We start from the raw sequence: 14,306 nt of genomic DNA, 5'->3' as shown, positions 1-14,306 counted from the left end.
GAAAGATCGGGAGCTGCGGGGTGCGGGTGAGAACGCGCTGCTCTCTGCAGGCGCTCGGGTCGGGTCCCGCTGCGAGAATTCTCGCTGCTGGATCCGACCCGGCCGTCTGCAGGCGGCCTAACTGTCTGAAGCACACACAAATTCCATCATCAGTGAGGACACTCTACGTGCATTGAGTATTGTAGATGTGATTTTAGTAGTTGCAATGCAGTAAATAACAAAAAAGCCCACCATTAGCTCCAGCACATCTGTGTGAGTCTTTGCTTCTATTTGCTGAATTCTCCTCCCAGTGTCTCTTTCATGGACTTCTATGGACAGCGTGAGCCATCACCCTCTTCCACTTCCTATTCTCCCTCTTATAAGTTCTGTTACTAGAGACAGGTATAACTTGACAACAGGCAGTGGGTAACAAATTAGAATAGAGGAAAAACCCTACTTGCCAGTACTTTAGAAGTGCAAAAATCATTACAAAAATGTCATATTAGGTCAATATGGTGATTAGCACTTTTGCTAGTTATCACATTGGCTATCACATAAGCTCAAGTTGTTTGAAAAGTCAGTTTTTTAATCTATAAATTGCACATTTCCTCACTGACAGCCACCTACTCCACCTACCCCTGCTATGTAAAGGCAATACACAGCAGACATACAATGTTGACCTCAGATTTAGGGTGGCTTCAGACGAGCGTGTTTTTGTGCGTACATAGGTGCAAATCTATGTACGTGCAAAAGCACCCGTGTATGAAGGTCCGTTTATTGCCGGCAGCTCCATTGAAGGCAATGGTCTGCTGGCACCAATGAGTTGTTTTTCAAGGAAGGGCTGTGACAGATGCAGCAAAGGAATTCTTCATCCATAAAGAATTCCCTACCACAGCTGTCACACATGAAAGCTGCGGTAGCGGATCAAGCTGCCAGCATCCTGCAATTGTTTTTCAGGAAAGGGCTTTAAATATAACTAAGCCCTTTCCTAAAAAACAAGAAGAAATTGTTGATTAAAATAAAAAAAAAAGAATACTCACCTTCTGCTCAGCCGCGTCCAGCCGGCTCTTCTCCCTGCACTGCTCTCAGTAGTATTCAGCCTGCTGAATGGACTGTCTCTGATTGGCTGAGCACTGTGACCAATCAGAGGCAGCTCTCAGCTAATAAATGACAGCTGAGACCTGCCTCTGAATGGTCCCTGCCTCAGCTATTGAATGACAGCACTCACCCATTCATGAATTCATGATTCATTCTTTATTCCACGCAGGGATGAAAAATTCCTTTGCTGCATCTGTCACAGATGTGGCAGGTGCAGCAGGGAATTCTTTTTCCTCGCCGGGATGAAGGAAACATCTGCTGCATGTGGACATGGCAGCGGCGGACAGGTACGTTTATTTTTTATATTTTTTACTTTAAAATTTTTGTTTTTCAGGGAAGGGTTTATATGTAAAGCCCTTCCCTGAAAAACAATGCAGGGGTGTCAGCAGACCATTGTCCTCAATGGAGCTGCTGGCAGCAGCCGCGGCTCCATTGAAAACAATGCGTGCATTCACTATGGTGCACGCATGTACTGTCTTTGTAGGCACACATCTGTAAAGCACGGACATGTGCACACACCATAGGGAATGCATTGGGGCTAATAGATGTGTGTTTTTGTACGATATAAGCAACTTATTTTCGCCTCCCACAATTGGATGAAGACACATTGGGGCATATTTTACAATGCAATTGTGCCGATCTTTTAATTGAATAAAAAAACAAAACATGCAGCTGCACACAAATATTTATTGATCACTCTGGCACAGATCAAACACCAGGTCCAGGGTGTAGAGTGATGATGTTTATTGAAGTGCGGACGTCTCATAACAAAATTAAACAGCTCCCACCATAATGCTGGCTTTGCCGCCCCTCAAACAAGGGCCTAATGTTATTTCCCTCTCTATCTTTTTTTCCAACCATTCGAACAGTTATTCACCCCTTTATTTACTAACAATGTAGTTTCACAGAAAATTTGAGCTGTTCCCAGGTTCTCCCATGCAGTAGCAAAGGGGATGAGACCAACGAGGACTTGGCTTCCTATCTCTTAGGGCTCATAGTAACTGCATTGTCTGCCTTTTTAATGTTATGTGCACCCTTGTTGAAGAGTGAATGGCTGTTATTAGTATTTTGCACCTATGCTCACTTCCCAGTATAACATTACTTGTTTGCATAATGCTGGGAACTGTCTATTTAAGCTGCCGCTGTATCAGTAAGTATAGACTTTGTCTTTCTGTAACATGAAGTGATTTTGATCCCACTTTCAATAACTTATGTCTCTAACGCAGCTTCATATAGTACACAAAAGAAAAGCAGGGTCAGACACTAGGGGCAGGAGCACCGCAACTTCGGAACTTGCAGTACTTGGATTTTTCTATGACGTAAGTGAATAAAATTATTGCATCATGGATTTTAGATATGTAAAACTAAGATAATACAAAGGGAAGACACTTACAAATTTTAAAATTATACAGTGTTTCTAATTCAACAAATGCATGAATACATATTATCAGAAGCAAAAGAAGTGTTCCCGTGCAAAGCACAATGTGTACATTACAACAGCCAGTTTCTGATGCTTGCCCTAAGGGTTACATTGTAGGTGTGTTATATTACATATGAGAGATTTTTTGTTATTGAAGAGGTATTCCCAATGTTCCTCTGACCCACCAAGTGGAGAATTAATAGAGAGGTGGCTGCATGTGTACACAGCTTTCTCTATTCACTTCTTGGGGAGTTATAGAAACATCTGAAAACTGTGTGGCAACCTCGAAAACCATTTTACCTACCCATATTTTACTAAGTTCAAGGGATTTGCACCTGCACTTACTTACTTACTTCATTCTAACATTTACCTGTTACTAAGGCCTCATGCACATGGCTTGGCTTCAGTTCTGTACAGCTTTTCAGTTTTACAATGCCATTACAGGCTCATAGACTTCTATGGGCCCTTCTGTACGTCCATAGGCTTCTGATTTAATACACAGCATTGGGAACAATATTTCTGATATTGTACAGCCTCCCATAAACAGTTTTTGCTTGCGCACATTTCCTAAGTCTTATAAAATGTTTTATCTGTTAACAAAAAAACAGCTAACCAAGAATACAAGTTTGAAGAAGCTCTCACATCCCGGAACAAAATTTACCAGGGAGTTATATTACCCAGTGCCATTCTCTTCTCAGTTCATCTACTGATCCACTTGTTCCTGGAGCCCCTCCTTATACATCCAAGATAGCTGCAATGATTCTTAGACTACCCGATGCACATTGAGCACTGGTAGTGTATTGGTAGTCTAAAGCCCCATTTACACGCAATGACTATCGCTTGAAATTCGTTCAAACGATGGCACATGAGCAGTAATCGTTGCTTGTAAATGCTACCATCGTTCACTTTTTCGGCTGAACAATGATTTTAAGGTGAGCTTAAAATCCATTGTTCAGTCGGAGAGTAGATAACACAGACCGCACTCTGTGTTCTGCACGGGAATGGGAGATTACATTGTATTCAGCTGACAGCCCATGCCGGAACAATAGAGCTGTGTGCAGAGCTCAGACCACCTGCTGAGTTGTGCAAACAGCTCCTGGAGGCTCATTTACACACAAATGAAGATTATAAAGTGCTAATAGACATTAGTGTCCATTAGCACTTTATACAAAACAATTGCTAAAACTGTCAATCTTTCCATCATTTGCGTATAAAGGGGCCATTACACACTGACATGACACACTGCTCTGATTGGCCAGCACTGCTCACATGAGCTGGGGAAAGATTCCCTTTAAGATAGTGAATTAAGTTAAAGGGGTTGTGCCAAGAAGGCAACATCTGCTCAGATGACTATTAGGGCATGTGAACAGCATAGAGCAGGGTACCGTGCTTGGGACCACTCTCTATGACCCAGAGCTGCTCTATAAAAGTGACTCCTGTTCTGGTAGCCCATGGGTCACCATATCACAGGATGGTCATATATGTGAATGGCTCTCCTGTAATAATAAATTTACTCTGACAAAATCAGTCGCTTGCTGAGGGCGCAAGCAGCAGGATTTAGGGCGATCATCTGTTTGCCTACGAGCCCCACATTCTGAGAATGAATTGTGCATGCTGGAACATCGCATTTAAGTGCTAGGGGAACAGAACAATGACAGTCAACATTTCTTTTCAGGATTTTCTACTGCAATGTAATACACATTTGACAGGTATCTTTCATTCTCTTTGCAGGTGGGTTTACCAAATAATGGGTACAATAATTTAACCAAGGCCCTCGAAAGAATTACCTTACCCGGTATTGTAGAATTTTTGCTGCAGATATTTTCATATAATATATTTATATATAATGTTCATATATGTTAAAAAAGAAACAAGGCAAATTTTAAATTAATATAATTATATGAGATTATTGATTCCAAATGGGCAGATGCCTAGTTCCCCCCTGTAGATAACTATTACATAATTACTATACTCAAGTGTTTCTTATGTTCAGATAATGGGATTATTATGCCACCCTCTCTTTCTTTGTCACCAAGATAGATATCCTTTATATTAGGGTATGTTTATCATATACAACCCCAATTCTAAAAAAGTTGGGATATTGTAAAAATGTGAATATGGCCCCTTGCACACGGGCGGAAATTCTGCAGCGGGATTTTCCGCCCGTGCCCGCCTGCATAGGATTGCATTGCAAAACGCAATCCTATGCACACAGCGGTGATTTGTCCGCATGCAAACACATGCGGAAAACAAATCGCAGCACGTTCTATTCCTGTGCAGATCTCGCAGAGGCCCGCACAGAAATGTCAGTACTGCCAGGCCGGCTCCAGCCAGCGCATAGCAGAGACAGAGGACGCCGGGAGCGGGTGAGCCGCAGGCCTCTGCAGGGGCACGGGACCACATCCTGCTGCAAGAATTCTCACAGCGGGATCCGACCAGGCCATCTGCAGGTGGCCTAAATGTAAAGAAAAAAAAGAATGCAATGATTTGGAAGCCTCATATAACCATATTTTATGCACAATAGAACATAAAACACATCAGAAGTTGAAAGTGAGACATTTTTCTTTAAAAAAAAAATGATGGCGGCAACACATCTCACAAAACGTAGTCCAGGGCCATGCCTACCATTGTGTAGCATGCCCTCTTCTCTTCACACCAGTCTTTAAACATCTGGGAAGTGAGGAGACCAATTGTTGGTGTTTTTGGAGAGGAATGTTGTCCCATTCATATCTGATGTAGGATTCTAGCTGCTCAATAGTCCTGGGTCTTGTTTACCAGATTTTCCATTTCATAATGCGCCATTGGTGAAAGGTCTGGACTGCAGGCAGGCCAATTCAGGACCCAGACTCTTCTTCTGCTGTTGTGATGGATGCAGTGTTTGGTTTATCGTTGACTTGCTGTAATACGCAAGGTCTTCCCTGAAAGAGGCATTGTCTGGATAGGAGCATATGTTGTTCCAAAACCTCTATACACTGTTCAGTATTGATAGTGCCTTTCAATATGTGTAAGCTGCCCATGCCATAGCCACTAAAGCCACCCCATACCATCAGAGATGCAAACTTACACCACAACTTACATCACATTACAAAGTGTAAAGATTGCAAGTTACATCACATCATTAGTGTTTTTCGTTAGGGCCACTTACCGTATTTTCTGGCGTATAAGACGACTGGGCGTATAAGACGACCTCCAACGGTCGACTTATACGCCAGGAAATCGCTGTAGAAAAAAATCAATACTCAATACCCGTGGCACTGCTGCAGGCTGTCGCTCCCTCCTCCACGCCAACAGAGCATTGCTTTCTGATTTGTAAGATATTTAATAACAAGTAGGGGCATAACTATAGTGGGTGCAGAAAATGTGGTCAAATCATGGCCCTGGAGCTTTAAGAGGCCCGTAAGCTCTCTTCCCCGTATAAGGAGACCAGTACTACTCCATGAATAAAACATTATAATTGGAGAGCCCTGTTATAGATTTTGCATTGGACCCCAGCAGTTTCAAGTTATGCTTCTGATAACAGGATTTTGCTTCTGTCATTCAGTAATGGCTCCCCTGGCTCCCCTGCTGGTATTCACTAACCAGCACTACCAGCAGCGCTGATCCCAGCGCACACTGTGATGTCAGTGTGCAGCCGGGATCCTCCTCCCCCCGTCCCCCGACGTCTCCTACCTGTTGGTTCCGCGAGAACGTCCGGGGGAGGGGGCCTCCTGCAGCACACTGACGTCACAGTGTGCACCAGAGATCATCTCTGCTAGTGGCGCGCTGGGCACAGGAGGAGCGGAGCTTCCAGTAGGTAAGTACATGGGTCTCGGGGGGCACTGTCACCGCTTGGGGGCCCGCTGTGGGGGGCACTGTCACCGCTGGGGGGCCCGCTGTGGGGGGCACTGTCACCGCTGGGGGGCCCGCTGTGGGGGGCACTGTCACCGCTGGGGGGCCCGCTGTGGGGGGCAGTCACCGCTGGGGGGCCCGCTGTGGGGAGCAGTCACAACTCGGGGGGCCCGCTGTGGGGGGCAGTCACCGCTAGGGGGGGCCCGCTGTGGGGGGCAGTCACAGCTGGGGGACCTGCTGTGGGGGGCAGTCACAGCTGGGGGGCCCGCTGTGGGGGGCAGTCACCGCTGGGGGGCCCGCTGTGGGGGGCAGTCACCACTGGGGGGCCCGCTGTGGGGGGCAGTCACCGCTGGGTGGCCTGCTGTGGAGGGCAGTCACCGCTGGGGTCCGCTGTGGGGAGCAGTCACCGCTGGGGTCCGCTATGGGGGGCAGTCACTGCTGAGGGGCCGCTGTGGGGGGCGCTGTTGATGCTGGGGGCCGCTGTGGGGGGCGCTGTCGATGCTGGGGGCCGCTGTGGGGGGCAGTTAATGCTGGGGGACCGCTGTGGGTGGTGCTGTCGCTGCTGGGAGGCCGCTGTGGGTGGTGCTGTTGCTGCTGGGGGCCGCTGTGGGGGGCTCTGTCACCGCTGGGGGCTCATCATTACTGAGATAAGTGAGGGGGAGGCAGCGAGAGATGAGGGCCTGTGCTATGGGTGTTTGGGATTTTTAAACACAGTTATACATTACAATTATACATATTTGTTATTTAAACTATAAATATCGCAAATTTATGTTTTTTTTTCTCAAAGTGACACACCACTCGAGTTATGCTCCGTTTTTTGGCGAATTTTAACACACTGAGCTCAAAAGGTTGCCCATCACTGATCTAGGAAATCAGCGGCTGGGAGACAAGTAGTACACAAACACCAGAGCTATGTACAATGGCTTCTGACAACACATAACCAGCCCCGTTTATTTATAATGAAGATAACAAAAAGTGTAATATTATGTGAATCCAATCCCTCAGGTGTTGTCCACCATTCCGAATATAAAGTAAAAAGAAAAACAAGCAAAATATGCATACATTATTGCAAAATAAAGAGGAAGAATGCGCAGATTTGTTTATTTATGCAGTTCTGCTAGTGTACTCTACCGATGATAAACCGAATCAAGGCCCTATTCTGTTTGAACTAAGTACATTGTGATTATGCTGGGAAAGCAATACATGAGTAGTGTGTAATTAACAATTAGCTAGAATTAGCTGGAACTGTTAAATAAAGCCTAGAAATTGATTTTAACACTTTGGTTACTTTTTCCTTTTTATTTATGCACCTTTTAAAGCTGCCATAATATGCATCACTGTGCAACTGTAAGCAGTGACACAAAGCATAGATCCAGCTGTGCACAAATTCAGTGTCAAATATAATTGCACCTTTACAACGGTTCAGTCCATTCATAGATGCTGTAAAAATGTCCATACCTATGTTTCTTAATTCTTGCAAGCCCTGCCCTGCTGGCAGAAACACACCTATTGCCTACCTGTGTGATTTTCTGTGTTTCTGGCTGCAATGAGCGCTCTCCTCAGCTGTAAAGGAAAGTGCTCTTTGGCTTTTACAGGCTCCTGTCACACACTAAAGGCCCATTTAGATTCAAAATTCACTCAAAGCCATCTTTTGAGCGATAACCGTTGTGTCTAAATGCACAGACATTATGCAGTTTTCGTGTACGATTCATTCCTTACTCAATTCTAGTTTTCTAAAATTGAGTGATGAACTCTTATCAGCGTTGCAGGCTGTTATCACAGTTGGCAGCGTTTATAAGATTCTTTCAGCTAATGTCCTGCTGGTAGTTCACAGCGGGACACGAGCTGAAATTGAGCAGAACAATGCAGCTGTTTGCATATGCAAAACAGCTGTATTGTTCTCGTAGTGATCCTGGCAGTGTCTCGCTCCATCTCCATAGCTCTTTAGTAGCTAATTAGCTGCTATAGACTATGCAAAGATGTCGTTTGAGCAATGTTTGAGCGATAATTTTTCAGTGTAAATGGGGCTTTAAGGCTCTTTCACATGGGTCAATAAGTCATTTAGATTTTTGCATCCAGTGGGAATCTGAACGCTTCATCAATGTAAATACATGCCCCGATGGAACAACAAATGAGAATTCATTCAATCTGCATGCATAAAACTGAATAACGGGTCAGACCTTGTAAACAGGCAGTCGTTCACTTACGAATGACTACCTGTTTATTGTGAATGTAGGAGGGTGGCCGGAACATACCTGGCTGGCTTCACCTCTATTCTCTCAGCTATGATTGTTCCTTTCTGAGAACAGCTAAGATGACCACTGGGATGACCTGTCGGGCAACTGCAGCCAACAAAGGGCCTTTTGCAGGTTACATCTGTGTGACTGGAGTCATTATTATCAATGAGCGCTTTCCTTCACACCTGATGAAACTGCTCATTATTTGCTGAGTGGCATCTATTAATGCATTGTGAAGGAGGAGCAACTGCAGGGGATGAGTGGTACTGCTGCGTGGGGGATGGATATTGCATTGCTGCATGGAAGAGGAACGAGAAGGATGTGGTACCGTTGCACAAAATGGGAGAAGGATGTGGTATTGCTGCATGAGAGTGATGGAATATAGTATTACTGCATGAAATGGGGAGAAGGATGTCGTATTGTTGCATGGGGGGAGAAGGATGTGATATTGCTACATAGGGAGGATGTGGTATTGCTGCACAGTAAGGAAGGACGTTGTGTCATATGGGAGATGGAGTTATGGTGCTGTTAGGGAGGACATGGTTCTGTAAGGAGGATTGTGATGTGAGCAGAGGCACATGGCTGTTCTATGGGTAAGGTGTGTTTGTGCTGTGACCACTTACATTTTTAAAGTGAAAAGCTGTGACAATGTGGCCTTCACACCAACAAAGTTTGTGCACCCCTGTGCTAGAGGCTATGCTAGGGTCTAAATCTTAAAGTTATTGAAAACAGTTTCTGTTCTTAGCAGGAGTTCCCAAGTACACAAAAATGTGGGCTACATGATTATTATAGCTTGTACCTCTGTAACAGATCACCTTCATAAAAAGTCTTTACACATTTATAAGAGATCTTCAGTTATTTAGAAAACAAAATACAAAATGCATTTTTTTGCATTGCAGCCCAAAGCACTGTTTTAAGAGTAAGGCTACAAGACTTGATTCCAAAAGAAGAGCAACTGAAACTTTTTTACAGATATGAAGGCTCACTTACAACTCCGCACTGTAATGAGACCGTCATTTGGACGGTGTTTCCTGCAATAATTCAGCTGAATAAAAGTCAGGTAAAATCTTTTAAAACTATATACTTTTCCCTTCTTTCCTATAGTGAAAGCCCATTAGTAATATATCCAACTGCATTCCTATACAGTGGGATTCGCCAGCCATCTGTCAGACATTTAGGGTGACTTCACTTGAGCGTGTTTTTATGCGTACATAAGTGCATACATACGTGCGCACCTAGGTACGAGCAAAAACACGTGTGTATGCAGCTGCGTGCATTGTTTTCAATGGAGCCGCGGCTGCTGCCGGCGGCTCCATTGAAAACAATGGTCTGCCAGCACCTCTGAATTGTAATTCATGGAAGGACTTTACATATAAGCCATTCCCTGAAAAACAATCATTTTAGTGTAAAAAAAAAATTACCCTCCGCCGCTGCAGTGTCCCCCGCGGGATGAAGAACACATCTGCCGCAAGCAGCAGATGTTTCCTTCATCCCCGCTAGTAAAAAAAATTCCCTGCTGCTACATCTGCCACATTTGTGACAGATGCAGCAGAGGAATTCTTCTATTCCACACATGACAGCTGCGGTAGAGGATCCTGCTGCCATCCCCCGTCAATGGATTTCAGGGAAGGGCTTTAATATAAGCCCTTCCCTGAAAAACCATATAAAAAGTGTAAAAAAAAAAACAACCTCACCTTTCTTCAGCTGCCAGGGCTCAGCCATGTCTTCTCTGTGCTGTCCCCGACTCTGCAGTCCTGATCTCTCAGCAGGCGGGGATTTAAAATCCCTGCCTTCTGAAAGAGCTAATTGTGATTGGCTAAGGCAGCTCAGCCAATCACAATCAGCTCTTTCAGCAGGCGGGGATTTAAAATCCCAGCCTACTGATAGATCAGCACAGCAGTGCAGAGTTAGGAACAGTGCGAGGAGTCGCGGCTGAACCCCAGCAGCTAAGGGGCTTTCAGGGAAGGCCTTTTAAGCCCTTCCCTGAAAAGCCATTTAAAATAGTGTAAAAAAATAAATAAAATACTCACCTGCCTTGAGCTGCTGGGGCTCAGCGGCAACTTCTGGCGCTGTCCCCGGCTCTGTAGCGCTGCTGATCTATCAGCATGTGGGGATTTAAAATCCTCACCTGCTGGTAGCTCTGAATGTGGTTGGCTGAAGCGCTCAGCCAATCACAATCAGAGCTACAAGCAGGCGGGGATTTTAAATCCCCGGCTGCTGATAGCTCAGAACTACAGAGTCGGGGACAGCACCAGAAGTTGCGTCTGAGGCCTGGCAGCTGAAGGAAGGTGAGTATGCTTTTTTCTTATTTTTTCACACTACTTTTATTGGATTTTCAGGGAAGGGCTTATGTTTAAAGTGACAGCTGCGGTAAGGAATAGAAGAATTCCTCTACTGCATCTGTAACAGATGTGACAGATGTAGCAGCAGGGAATTCTTTTTATTAGCGGGGATGAAGGAAACATCTGCCGCATGCGGCAGATGTGATGTGGTAGATGTGTTCTTCATCCCTGCGGGGAACACGGCATTTTACACTAAATTTCTTGTTTTTCAGGGAAGGGCTTATATGTAAAGCCCTTCCAGGAAAAACAATGCAGGAGTGCCGGCAGACCATTGTTTTCAATGGAGCCGCCGGCAGTAGCCGCGGCTCCATTGTAAACAATGCATGCATACCTATGGTGCACGCTTGTCCTATTTTTGCAGGCACGCACCTGCAAAGTACGGACATTTGAACACACCATAGGGAATGCATTGTGGCTTACAGATGCGTGTTTTTGTGCGCACGTATGCACGCACAAAAACACGCTTGTGTGAAGCCACCCTTATGTAGAAAAATCCCCCCAACATAAGCTTTCAATGTATGTAGGCTCTGAATAGATGTGAACAATGCCTTTGATTGCTGCTGGATGCTGCTACATTCTATATTCTGCTCTTATCGCTGAGGGAACAGTAGTTTACACCCTTAAAGGCCCATTTACACGAGCAGATAATCGCTGAAAGATCGCTCAAACGACAGTTTGAGCGACAGCTTTGAGCGATTATTTTGCATAAAAAATAATTGGTATTTAAGTAGCTACTCAGCTACCTAAATACCAATTATGTATGCAAATGAAGCCTTCCCTGAATGCAGGCTAATAGCCCAAGCCTATTATCTGCGCTCAGATCCTTTGTTCTCCACGGGGAAACAATGCTATCAGCACTTCCCGTGGAGAACGACTGATAAAAGTGAGTAATGATTTTTAGGTGAGCTTGATTTTAATGATCAGCAAAAAGTGCCCGAAATGCGGGTGCCCCGTGCCCATTTACACGCATCGATTATCACTAAAATGATCGCCGATTAGCAAATTTTTAGCGATAATCGTCCAGTGTAAATGGGCCTTAAGTTGCCGTCAGCTGTGGGGAATGAAGGTGTTTTTTACTTTTCTTTGAAAATACAATACAATCATTGTTAGAGTCTTAACAGATCAAGAATACAAGTCCTAAAGCATATCCTGAAAAAAAAGAAGAAATGATCTCCAGAATGTTAATTCTGTTGTTATCACAGATTTAAATTTTTTGCAATTCATAAATTCGCATTTAAAATCTATATACCACATGCAGACTTCAATGAAAATTTACAGCAAAATCAATAGTAGGAAAAGAAGTCAGCAGACCAACTTAATGTTTTCATTATTTTTTTCTCTATAGATAAATGCTTTCTCGAAAAATCTAAGGTACAGTAAAGACCAAGAAATGATTGCGAATTTCAGGCCTATTCAAAGTCGGAATGGAAGAACCATCTTTACTTCAGGCGTTGATGCAGTATTGCCTAATGCTAGATATTTGTTGATAACATTGTTTGTGTTTTATGTAACATCAATAAGGGGTTCAGCCTTCACCTTCAACTCATGTTGAGTTAGTGTGTAGTAATAGTTTTAAACAGATTGGATGTACACATGGGCATTAAAAATAAATGTGTCCTGGACTCCTGGACCTTGCCCACTGCATATAGCATTTGGTACCATCTTCACTTTGCACTAAGCTCATGGCTTAGTAAGCAGTACACAGCTCAGGCATAAGTCCTTAATAAGACCTCTCCAAATTTTGTATTGTACTATAACCATGTAAACAATCACAATGTAATCATAACAAGTTATGTAAAAAGAAATATAAAGCAATAAATATATATTGAATATTAAAGTGCAAAGAATAGTTGAATATGTTTTAAGTTATTTTTACATTTCAGTAATATACTACAGCTATACTGTTATTTAATACTCTATTATACATTGGAAAAACATTCAGTGATCTTAAGAACATGTAATGTTTTCTATTCTGAAGAGTATTAGTATTAAGGGGGGGGGGGACGGAAATCTCAGGTTGATACATTATAATTTCATGCAGTACCTTAATGATGCCAAGTATTTAAATATCTACTTTGCACAACTCACTTTGTGTCCCACTGAAGATAAGATTGTAAGCTCAGATGAGCAAGGTAACTGTTACTGAACAAACTTCTAGAAATGATATATATGCACTATATAAGGATTCATTCTGATAAAATGTATTAGCATTTCACTGGAATCTTATACAGTAGCTGCGTCTTGTAACCACTTCTGCATTTCTTTTGAAGAGCAGCTAGATTGAAATACAGCTGGAACCGCATCTGTCTTGACTGTTTATTTCATTCTTTTATACTATGAACTCTACTGAAAAATGAAAGCAATATTCTAAACAATAAAATGTTGTATCTGAAAATACTGCAATAAATTAAACCTCTTCTGGAAGATATTTTGGAAGTTGATTTTTGGAAATGTTCTTATGATATTAATTTCTATGTAAACTTAGGGGTTAAAGCCTTACAAAAATCATTCACCGATCCTTCCCTTTAGTTCAGATCTGCATTCACAATTCTGCAAGGCTACAAGTATTCCTTGCTGACTCAAAGCGTGTATACTTGCACATCAGTATCTTAAAGACTTAAGGCCCATTTACATACAAACAAATTTGAGCAACAATCGTTACATGTAAAAGCGGGCATCGGGCAATTTTCGTTTGATGATTTGAAGGTGAACTTAAAATCCATTGTTCAGCTACTAGAGCTGGCAGTTAACATTGTATTCTGCGGACAACCGTGTTTGCACAGCTGGCATGTGATTAATCACATACTGGGCTCCTTAAACAGCTCCTGGAGGCCCATTTACATGCAAATGAAGATGATAAAGTGTTATTGCCCGTCAGTAGCCATTAACACTTTATGCAAAAAGGTCGCTAAAACTTTCAATCGTTTAAAAGATTATCTTAGCATGTAAATGGGCCTTTACAGGTGACTCTGAAAGCTTCAAAAACTATTTAAAATTGTTCATGAAAACTGAATTCTTCATTTATAACTGAAATTAATATAATGGTATGTGCAATTATTTTAAAACCACTAGGTCTAATGTGTGTGAGACAATAGTCTGGTGTTTACTCATACCAAATGTGTTATACAGACAGTGGAAATTTATAGAGGGTTGGACCAGATGACCCTGGAGGTCCCTTCCAACTCTACCATTCTATGGTAGCAAGGAAGGAGGAAGAGGGCAATAGCATAAAGGTATGTTGTAATACTGGATATATGCAAATTGGAAGCCTGATGTACAGTAAAGTAAATGTGGGAAATATAATGCGTAAATCAAATTTTAAAGATATACATCAGGCCCATACGATAACTAAGTCTCTTTGGAACCTGTGCCCCAAATAAGGGCTTATGCCCTATTGCCTTC

The 14,306-nt window shown here is 43.1% G+C and overlaps 1 protein-coding gene across 1 annotated transcript in view; it reads left to right on the top strand.

Annotated features, from left to right (window-relative positions):
* The window catches only part of CA4 (carbonic anhydrase 4), a 32,438-nt gene extending 19,759 nt beyond the window's left edge, over positions 1–12,679 (top strand). Inside the window, exons 5-8 of the mRNA XM_066587360.1 lie at positions 2,304–2,396; positions 4,229–4,292; positions 9,462–9,622; positions 12,250–12,679. Of these exons, the coding sequence (XP_066443457.1) occupies positions 2,304–2,396; positions 4,229–4,292; positions 9,462–9,622; positions 12,250–12,456 (525 nt within the window). The 3' untranslated portion in view covers positions 12,457–12,679. The remainder of the gene's footprint in view (positions 1–2,303; positions 2,397–4,228; positions 4,293–9,461; positions 9,623–12,249) is intronic.
* Positions 12,680–14,306: the final 1,627 nt, after the last annotated feature.

This window comes from Eleutherodactylus coqui, chromosome 1, assembly GCF_035609145.1.
Source record: "Eleutherodactylus coqui strain aEleCoq1 chromosome 1, aEleCoq1.hap1, whole genome shotgun sequence".
Lineage (NCBI taxonomy): Eukaryota > Metazoa > Chordata > Amphibia > Anura > Eleutherodactylidae > Eleutherodactylus > Eleutherodactylus coqui.
Note: the sequence above shows the minus strand (reverse complement) of the source record. Positions and strands in the feature narration are given on the sequence as shown.